This window comes from Pollicipes pollicipes, unplaced genomic scaffold, assembly GCF_011947565.3.
Source record: "Pollicipes pollicipes isolate AB1234 unplaced genomic scaffold, Ppol_2.1 Scaffold_5724;HRSCAF=6776_pilon_pilon_pilon, whole genome shotgun sequence".
Classification (NCBI taxonomy): Eukaryota; Metazoa; Arthropoda; class Thecostraca; order Pollicipedomorpha; family Pollicipedidae; genus Pollicipes; species Pollicipes pollicipes.
Window position 1 is genome coordinate 23,716,054 of NW_023596746.1, and position 10,677 is coordinate 23,726,730.

Consider the following 10,677-nt stretch of genomic DNA (forward strand, 5'->3'; position numbering starts at 1 on the left):
CTACTGAGGCACAGTTTGGCTTACTAGGTCGGCGGGGCTGCTGGGGAACAGTTTGATGCACTGGGCCCATTGGGCTGCTGGGGCACAATTTGACTTACTAGGCCAGTAGGGCTACTGGGGCGCAGGTTGTCTTACTAGGCTGGTAGTACTGCTGGCGCACAGTTCGCCTTACTAGGTCGGCGAGGCTGCTGGGGCACAGTTGATTCACTGGTCCCATGTGGCTGCTGGGGCACAGTTTGACTTACTACGTCGGTAGGGCTACTGGGACAGTTTGACCCACTGCGCCCATGGGGCTGCTGGAGCACAGCTTGGCACATCGTGCTGGTGTGCCCGTGACGCACGTCACACATTGGGAGCACGCCGTCCTAGCGCGGCCTCTGGATCACTGTGAGGCTCACCTGCCGGGTAGGCCATCTTATAATGCGGTACAACCCGCTGACGTGAGGGTGATGGAGTACAGTGAGGCGCACCACGCCGGTGCAGGCGCTGCTGCTGCTGCATCACAGTAGCGGGAAGCTGCTGGGATGCAGTGAGCCACACCACGCTGGCTGAGGCTTCCGAGGTACGGCGAGGCCAGACACACCGACGTGGGCTTCAGAACTCCAGTGAAATGCAACATACTGGTGGGTCTTGGGTGCAGTGAAGCTCACCCGCGCTACTGGGAGCTCTTGGGGTAGCCGAAGCCCATCGTGCTGACGGACAGCTCAGGATACAGTGATGCGCAGTGTTGCAAACCATGCTGCTGATGGTGCAGGAGCGCCATGTAGTCTGCTCTGGTAGGGTGAGGTAACATGTTGCTGCAGCCTCTTGGGGCGTGTTGGGCACAGTGTGTGTTCTGGGGTACAGTGTGTAATCTTAGGTACAGTCGGGTACTTAATCCCGACTGGAGACTGTTGAGACACAATGAGAAACACCAAACCCCTAAGTCTTCAGCGCACTGCGAAGTACGCTGCAATGACAGAAAGGCTCTGGGGTGCGATGACAGACACGAGAATTACAGGAAGCTTCTGGGTTATGATGAGGTTCACCACAATGGCAGACAGCTCCTGGGGTACGATAAGGTACACCGCGCTGGTGTCTGCTCCTAGATACATTGAGATCAAACTGAGAGACCGCACTGTTACAGACCTCCGTTCCACAGTGAGAGACACCACACTAGTGGGCTGAAGTAAGCTGCACCCACACTGGGGGGGGGGGGGGATGGGGAGGGGCTCCTGGGGTAAATGAGGCACGAAACGTTGCTGGGGCCTATAGGGTGTAGTACGTCCAGGTACGCTGTACAAGTGGGCGCTTCTGGGGTACATCGTGATTTGCTGGATACAGCAAGGTACATAACGTTTCTCTGGTCTTCTATGGTTCGTTGGGGTACGGTGTGGTTGTGTGGTGCAGTGAGGTGTACCACGCTAGTTGGTGGGTACTGGAACGTAATGATGCTCACCACTCTTCTACCTGCGTATTGAAATACACCACGCTGGCGGGGCTGTCAGAAAATGGCCAGGTATGTACATACCCACTGATTTGCAACTGCTGGGGCACATGAGTGACACTACGCTGGTGGTGGGGGTGGGAGGGGGTGGGGGTGGAGACTCTGCTGTACAACACTGAAACCACACTGGCGAAGAGCTGCTGGGGTACGAGATGCATCACTGGCGGGATTGCTGGGTGAAACCGAGTGCTCCACGCTCAGAGGCAATGTTGAAGTCTTTGCCATATTTGGTGGAGGCAGTGTCTTCATTCCCAGAGCCAGTGGCGTGAGACAACCCGGCAGGGGGCGTCACCACACACCGACAGCTGCTGCCAGGAGACGGCTTGCCGACGCCGGCAGCAGCTGCCACTCCCGGCCACGTCGAGCGCTGAACTCCCAGTGCCGCGCAGCTGCGGGGGCAGGTGCCCGCGGCCGCGGAGGAGGCCGAGGGCACGACGGAAGGGGCAGCCAGTCGCCGGCATCAGGCCATGAAGGTGATGAGACTGACGATCCAGGGCACGGCCCACCAGGCGGAGAGCGCCGCCTCCCCCGCGGAGGGCCGACGCCGCAGTAGTCCTGTGGGTGCGCGCGGCTCAGACACGTCACGTGACAAGACGAGGCAGGACGGCTCGCGATTCATCCATCTCCAACTGCCAGCGAGCCCGCACACAAGTTCTCAAGTACAGGAAACAATCGCTGCAGCTGTAGTGTAGAGCTGACGTTAAGCGCCTCACTTCTCAAAAGGCAGCATCTGATGCCCGCTCCGCACTGGTCACTGTATACTGTCAATAGTGGAATCGTGTGGTGAGATTCTCATTAATGCCGCTGGAAGTACGCGAAACACGGGATCTGACTACGCTACGGCGGGAGGACTTAAAGATGTTTTCTGAGTGTGATTGACCTGCGGGCTTATGACAGCGTACGTCCAGATGGTGTCGACCACCTTCGATGGCTCAAATTTGCTTATCAACCCTCCCCTAAGGCTACATGGTGTTCAGAGGTTTGTTGGCCCCATCTCTTCATAAGCTCTCTTGCGAAGGTGACGTCACTGATTCTTTGATCCAACCATGAGCGTTGCCTTTCTCCCCCTGCAGGTGGTGCCCCAAACCACACACAGCACACACTCCAGACAGGTGGCAGGCACTACATCCGACCGGAGGCACACCGCCGCCAGCGGCCGTCGGCGCCGCCGGCAGTCGGGACGTACCGCGCCGGGCTGGGGCCGCTGCAGCGTCTCCCGCAGGCTGGGCATCATCTCGTTCCCAGAATGCGCAGCCGGTGGCGCGCGGCCCCGTTGCCCAGCCCCCGCACGCGTCCGTCGAAGATGTAGTACTGCGGCTGGTTTCGGGAGTATATTGGCCAGCTGACGCCCTCACGGACGGGGCTCCTGCGGGGCAGAGGTCACGCTGTGACGTCAGACCACCCCGCTCTGCGGTAGAGGTCTTCACGGGTGAGGTTTCTTGTACCCAACCCACCCAACCCAACGGCTGTCAGCAAACAAAACTTGGCAGATCATTTTCCGAAAACGCACGTGTCACGCCCTCATGTCTCATGATGCAATGCACACGGTTGTTTACACTTTACTTGGGGACAGACTGATCTAGACCTGTGGCTAGATGCGAAAACCCACAGAGTTCCGTGTTTACGAAATCCTGGAAACTGATCTTGGGCTCTTTTGGGGTTCATGTCCATAGGTACATGCCCGTGAACATGTGCATAGGTACATGTCCGTGTGTGGCTTTTCGTTCTCTGGGGACATAATCTTAGACGAGATCCTCCACAAACTCAGCTGGAGGGTTTGCCAACTCCTCACAGGCCTTCTGTCTGACCTGCTCTCATGTGCACGACAGAGCCGAAACTTTCGAGCAAGAGCTCACGTATTCCCGTCACTTGCATTTTACCTGGCATTATCAAAATAAAGAATGACACGACATAAGGATCCGCGACGATAGGGTATAAAACCGTAAAAACTGAACTTATGGGCAATTTGGCTAGTGGGGCGACTGCGATTAGGTAGCAACTGTTTGTTAATTATAGTGTCAATGTGATCACCATAATTATTGGCTGGGGAAGCCGTCAAAATTAAAAGACTACGTGAAAGTCATTCGTAGCGTCTCGATGTCTAAATATAACCCCACATATTCGTGAGAACATCCTCATTTATGTGCACTGGCCGCGGCTTGAACAATCGGTTGTGGAATGCCATGGTCGCATAAAGACGGCGGGCACCTACATCGAATTCACAGTCCCAAAACGGCAGTTTACAGATCCTTCCATTCAGATGGCCGCTCATTAGCGCGGGGCATTGTTTCACAATCGTTGCAAAGTGGGGCTGCATTGCGTTTAGCTGTGCCGTCGTAACCAGAAGTCGACTGTCGCGCGGGCACCCAAGTCCCAGGGAGCCAGCCAGCAACACCATCCATGTCTTCATGTCGTTTCTCTCTTTGTCATACATCCACTCCACTTTTGTCTTGGCCAACCTTTCTGGGTAGCGCCCACTAAACAGGCGTGCGGACGCTCAGCGTCGTCAGGGGAAAGGGGCGGCTTTGGGCGGTTGCTCTGAACCATACTTAGGTCAGGCCACTGTCACTGGCTGCGCTGCGCTTAGCAGCCTTCAGACCAGCTAAGGTTTTGTTGGGAGCACGGCGACGACCCCACCTACAGCGGCACATGCATGCGCCGAGGAGAGACTGTACAATTATACTTTAGCATCAGGATATTGTAATGCCAATTGCTATCAAACGCGCCGGTCAGCTGCAGGAAGATAAAGAATGATCAAAATAGGTAGGCTGATACCATATATTTTCAGTTTGTGCCTTCTTGATCTGTAGACAAAGCATGCAAATTTTCTGAAAAGGAATAGGTGGAGTGGAGGCCGATGTAGTTTGGACGGAAACACATTCATTATCTTGCACTCATGGCATTTTTAAAAACCCTGCAAACATTTGGAAAATAATTCGCCAAATGTGTGTAAGCCAATCTACTCCAAGCAATGTTCGACATTCTACAAATATCGGCATGCCTGAAGTTTGATGAACCATTAGTTGTTATGACAGCTGAATTGTCTGTCGACTAATCGTAAACAATGTCTAAAACCGTCATGCCTTTACTGAGCTCCTTGCGAGTGAATGCTGAATCATACGGATTCAAGGAGCAAGAATCGAATCAGTCCTGGTCTGCAGTCAGGTCCAAATAAGGTCGCTTGAATCATACTTGACTTTACCGATTTCGGATTTTTCTTGACTGGATTCTGGACCTGAATTGGCATGGTGAGGTAGTAAACACCAGTTCTTTTTAAATTCAATGAAGCTGTTTTTTTTGTGCTGTGACGACGAAATCGGAATACGGATCTATTAAAACTTAAGTTGACGAGGATCTGTTAAATTAAGGCGATGATCTATGTATGTGCACGAAGATGATCTCACGGCACATTCATCTAACCAAGGATCATAAGCCGGAACCGACAAATTTTCGTGGAATAATATGTGCAATGGGCAGGCAGCAATCCTGACAAGTTAGAGGAGAATAGCGCTACCCCGGATTCCGCTAATGTTTTAGCGGAATCTGGCCAGATAGTAAGAATTACTAGCATCGCCCCGGGCGTGTGATAAGCGCAAGGCGCAAAGTCCGTACGTAGCAGAAACCTCCTGCACTCCTTATCACTTTGGGCTAACCACTATCTAGACAAGTTTTAAAACTGACTGCCTGAAGTTTCCTCGGTGTTCTTCCGTGTGGACCGAGTGGAGCAGCACCGCTTGCGTGTATGCATAAGGACGGGACCCATTGGACCCGCGAACGATAATATACATGTGCGTAGCTACGCATGCATGCATGCCTAAATATATTCATTAAAGTTGGGAAACCAGTTTGAATCGAATTAGAAATTTGATGAAGTTGTGTGATTGTGTGATTGAAATTTGTGATGTCCTTGCCACGGTACGTGAACTCAGCTACCCACATGTAGATTAACTAGTCGCAGACACTGATACGGTACTTGTAATCAAGCTCATCGTTATATGTAATGTGCACCTGCTCTGAGTGAGCCGCCAGTGGTTGGTCTGGTGACAGATAGCGTGCCTCAGGCATCTGCGGTGGCTCTTTTGCAGCTGCATACTGCGCAGCGAGTTGAACATCATGTTCCCTCAATTTTAAGCCCCTGTACACCTGGAATGTTAAAAATGCAAACAGTAAAGACGGTCTAAGTGAGGGATGTGCATTTGGGAGCATATTTCACTGCACAAGCAGGCACCGTTAATCTTATTGTCGGCTGGTGTCGCATCAATATGAAGTGAATCTCAGCTAACATTCGTAACTTTGTAACACTCACGTATCAGGCGGACAGAGCGGCGGCCGTGTGACGTGCGCCAAGTTACTCAAGGCGTCGTCGGATTTATGTTATGTGGTGAGGTTCCCGCCTGCTCGCCACGCAAAGAGCCCCAAGCCTGTTCGGCAACCACTTGACGTCGGCATAGTAACCACACCCCAGCCAATCAGCATTGATTTGCAACCGCGCTGACGTACAGTGCGTGCTTTAAGCTTTTATAGTAGCTGGATTAGTTAGGTAAACCTGATTATCCAAGCTGTCCATGCTTGCGCTGATCAGCGTCCCGTTGCATGTTGAAACCCACGCTGATTGTTACCTAGATGCTTTCTGGAATGTGCGGTGGTTTTAACCTCAATATCTGTTTAACTAACGGGTGCAACAAAGTTTTCCCTTCCCGTCGTGATCACAACCACTTGTTTGCCAAATCTGGCAGCACATCGGAGGCAAGTACTGCGTCGCAAGTAGGCGCTGTCATCTCTTGGCTGTCGTTAAACAGCCGCAGATGCAAGCAAAATGGGACGCTGAAGCGCACCCGCTACTGTGTATGCCTGCGACCCACAAAACAGCCATGACTAATTTGCACAACACATATCCCGGCTGATATCGCATAGGGTCGGTGGATCTGGAAAAGCATGCAACTTATGAACATAGCGCGCCCGTATCATTCCGGCTTATCCCGAGCCGCGTTCTCCCTCATGTCCTGAAGAACAACTGCACCAGACATTTCTTACCGACCGCTGACTCCAGACCCGCGCCGCCGACAAGCCCAGTGAGACGCCAAAAGTCTCCCCCCGGTTCCCTGCCCTCGTTCACTAACTCGGCGGGCCACGCCTACCAGGCGAGGCCGCTCTCCACGTCATGGGGCGCCTCCCAGTTGCGTGACGCAACCCGAGCCAACCGCGTGACGCACCCGGAGCGAGCGTGACGCGGCTTACCCCGTGCGGATGAAGTTGGCGTAGTGCTCTATGATGCGTCGGCTGAGGTTGGCCTCGGCCGCCGTGTAGTGCAGGCTCTGGTTGATGGGGTTGCCGAGCACGTAGTCAATCTCGTCGCCGTGCATCACGCCCATCCAGTCTCCCCACGGGTTCAGCGAGGTGCGCTGCAACACGCGGCTGCAGTCACGGCACGCGGCGTCCAACGCGTGCCGGCCCGCCACGGCACGTGCGGCACGCGGCGGGCGCGCGCCGCACCGGGTGACACGGCAGCGCGGTACGTCTGATGCCGGAAGCCGCGACGGTCATGTGCGGTTTGGGTGGCGAATGAGGTGGGTTGTTACCTTATGCGACAGGGCGCGACACCTCACCGCTTCTGGAACTCAGCGGAAGGTAAAGAATGGCGAGTAAACCTGCCGTTTGTTAAGGCCCCCTCATGGCGAACCAGCGCAGGGCCTCCGGAGTCACGCGAGAGGGGCGATTCGACATACTCCCAGAGCCCACCCGTGGGTCGCTGTGCTGCGCGCCACATTTGAGCGGCCGGTGTTAAGCTCAATCATATAACAACTTCTGAGAGTGTTTTTGTGAGTGTGTTTTAAAAGCGAAACTGTGCAGGACACACACCTGTCACGCAGACCAGTCCCCGAACCAAGCCGCATGTCAAGACGAGCATGTCCGTGCCTTTGAGGCTCACAACGTATTTGTGTTCTCTCTTCCTCTCAACATTGATACCATATGATGCTTGTTGCAACATGGCGGCATACGCACAGCATGCAACCCAAATATCATTTATGGCCAATCGTTTAGACGGTACCGCTTTTTTACTGTCTCAGTTAGCCTAAAGCCATGTCCGAGGGAGGCGGCGGGGTAGCGTTAATAACTCGTTCCTCGCTCTCACTCGGGTGTTGTAAGCACAGCGCATGCACGCGTCTGGCCAGCAGGAATGCAGTGGCGCGCTCAACATCAGCTGGATCACTCCCTTGCCGCTATATTCAGAAGTCAGAACATTCTACAATGATAATCAGATGCGTGTGTTGCCATGTTGCCGCCAGACGTGAGATTGTCTTATAAGACAAAACGCAGCCAAGTTCTCTAGAGCACAACGCTGTCCGTCATGTCTGCAGCGAGGGGAGAAAACGTCATGCCGATATATAAACCGGCAAATGCGAATCGAATCACAACTCAGGGCTTCCGCCGGCGCTGCGTCATTCTCTTAACGGCAGTGTCACGCATTTGAATAAACCGAGGCAAGCATCAGGCATGATGAAATAAGTCCACTTATTGATAGACTTTAAGTGGAAAAGACTGCTCCAGACCTCTGATTTCTTTGTTTAGTAAATATGCTCCTAAATGCGTCATTGTTTGATTATGTCAAGTTTACTATTTCAGGTCAAAACCCATGCAAATGTGGACCACTCCCTTTAAACAAACACGAACTCGTGTAACGTCTACGGAAGCTTACTGCACACGACTTGAAATGTAGTGTCTTACCTTTGGGGAAATTCAAAAGCATACGCTGGTGAGAAAACTCAGAACCAGCTACGTCTAATGATAACATTTGGTAGTATCATTGTAGAACTGTCGAGACGCATCCAGAATGCTAATTTTAATCAGTTATGGGTACAAATTACGGTGTCAACACTTTTTGACAGATTAGTGTGTTAGAAACACTACAGAGCACACGATGGAAAAAGCAAGGTAAATGAAATATATGACCTTCATAGTGGTGAGCAGAGTCCAGTAATATTTCTCCCGCAGGAGCGGCTAATTCCAAACGAAATTCTGAGCCACAAGTGGATTTCGAGAAGCTGATATTACCGATCCAATCAGACGCGTTCAACCTAATAATAAGTGAAAAGTACAGAACTGACCGCGTCTGCAATCCACTTACCTGCGTGAAAAAGTAGTAGTAGACATTCATGCCCTGTGCAGCGAAAGACTGCGCGAAGTAGTTCGTGGGGCACACAAAGTAGTAGTCCCCAACCACATCTCCCAGCATCTTCTGGTTGAGATATCCGTCGTCAATATGGTCCCAATCGGTGTACTGCAAGCAAGCAGAATTCGTGATCGACTATGGCTTTGATGATACATTCCCAGTCAAATGAGATAGTGCGCTTTCGTCAACTGACCGTGGCGAGGCGGCTCAAGCGGCCCCAGACGCCTGCCATTTACCCCTCATTGGAGTAATCTGCAGCCGGTGGCAGAGGTCGCGCTAAAGGTCAGGAGACATCAGCGGGCAGGACGGACCGCACCGAATCTCACGACACGTTAAGTTTTCGCGGCGAAATTCTACCGTTGACGTGGAATTTCAAGACCGGATGGTGAGGATGGAGCTCACGCGACAATCACGGCTTAGCACGGACGGCATGATGGCAACGGCATGATGGACACACACATGGTATGTAAGTCTGCTAACTTGTTGGGCTGCCTTTCTGTGTTATATGCGTTTGCTTCTCGCCTGTCTCATATTATACAATGCGGACATGCATGTACCACCGCAGCATAATTGAATTTGCCCTCGGTCTCGTCGCCCGGTGTCAGGACGCTCTTAGAACGAGCAGCTGCTAATGTTATACACTCACCTGGAATATAATGGCCAGCTTCTCCATTTCCTCCCAAGACCCAAAGATGGCTTCAATAATTTCCAAAAACTTGGACCTCTCCAGGAAGCTTGGGTCGTCCTTTTTGAAGAACTGTATGAAGTCGTAGAGGATGAAGTACGTACCTGAAATACGAACACCGAATTCATCTGTGGCAGCCAATTCTGAGCCTGCTATATCACCAGTTACTTGTCCATTGGATGCATAGTTGGCGTGAAACCCGTCCATATTGCGGAGTCATGGAACAAACGCATTGTCTCGCGTGTCCAGTACGCCCCTTACGCCCAGGGGAAACGCGATGCGTGGGACAACCGAGGGACATGATGTGCAGGACAACCGAGGGACATGATGTGCGGGACAACCGAGGGACATGATGTGCGGGACAACCGAGGGACATGATGTGCGGACAACCGAGGGACATGATGTGCGGGACAACCGAGGGACATGATATGCGGGACAACCGAGGGACATGATGTGCGGGAAACCGAGGGACATGATGTGCGGGACAACCGAGGGACATGATGTGCGGGACAACCGAGGGACATGATGTGCGGGACAACCGAGGGACATGATGTGCAGGACAACCGAGGGACATGATGTGCGGGACAACCGAGGGACATGATGTGCAGGACAACCGAGGGACATGATGTGCAGGACAACCGAGGGACATGATGTGCGGGACGACCGAGGGACATGATGTGCGGGACAACCGAGGGACATGATGTGCGGGACAACCGAAGGACATGATGTGCGAGACAACCGAGGGACATGATGTGCGGGACTATTGAGGGACACGATGTGCGGAACTATCGAGGAACATGATGTGCGGGACAATCGAGAGACATGATGTGCGGGACAATCGAGAGACATGATGTGCGGGACAATCGAGAGACATGATGGGCGGGACATCGAGAGACATGATGCGCGGGCCTATCGAAGGACATTATATGCGGAACTATCGAGGGACACGATATGCGGGACTATCGAGGGGCACGATGTGTAGAACTATCGGGAACATGATGTGCGGGACAATCGAGAGACATGATGCGGGACAATCGAGAGATATGATGTGCGGGACTATCGAGAGACATGATGCGCGGGACTATCGAGGGACACGATGTGCAGGGCTATCGAAGGACATTATATGCGGAACTATCGAGGAACACGATATGCGGGACTATCGAGGGGCACGATGTGCAGAACCATCGAGGAACATGATGTGCGGGACAATCGAGAGACATGATGCGCGGGACTATCGAGGGGCACGATGTGCGGGGCTATCGAGGGACTTTATATGCGGAACTATCGAGGTACACGATGTTCGGGACTATCGAGGAACACGATGTGCGGGACTAT

General features: G+C 52.8%; 1 protein-coding gene across 1 annotated transcript in view; it reads right to left on the minus strand.

The window, feature by feature from the left end:
• Positions 1-2,716: 2,716 nt before the first annotated feature.
• Positions 2,717-10,677, minus strand: part of LOC119102841 (rab GTPase-activating protein 1-like) — a 28,445-nt gene continuing 20,484 nt past the window's right edge. Inside the window, 4 exon segments of the mRNA XM_037226292.1 lie at positions 2,717-2,852; positions 6,725-6,888; positions 8,613-8,765; positions 9,304-9,446. Of these exon segments, the coding sequence (XP_037082187.1) occupies positions 2,717-2,852; positions 6,725-6,888; positions 8,613-8,765; positions 9,304-9,446 (596 nt within the window).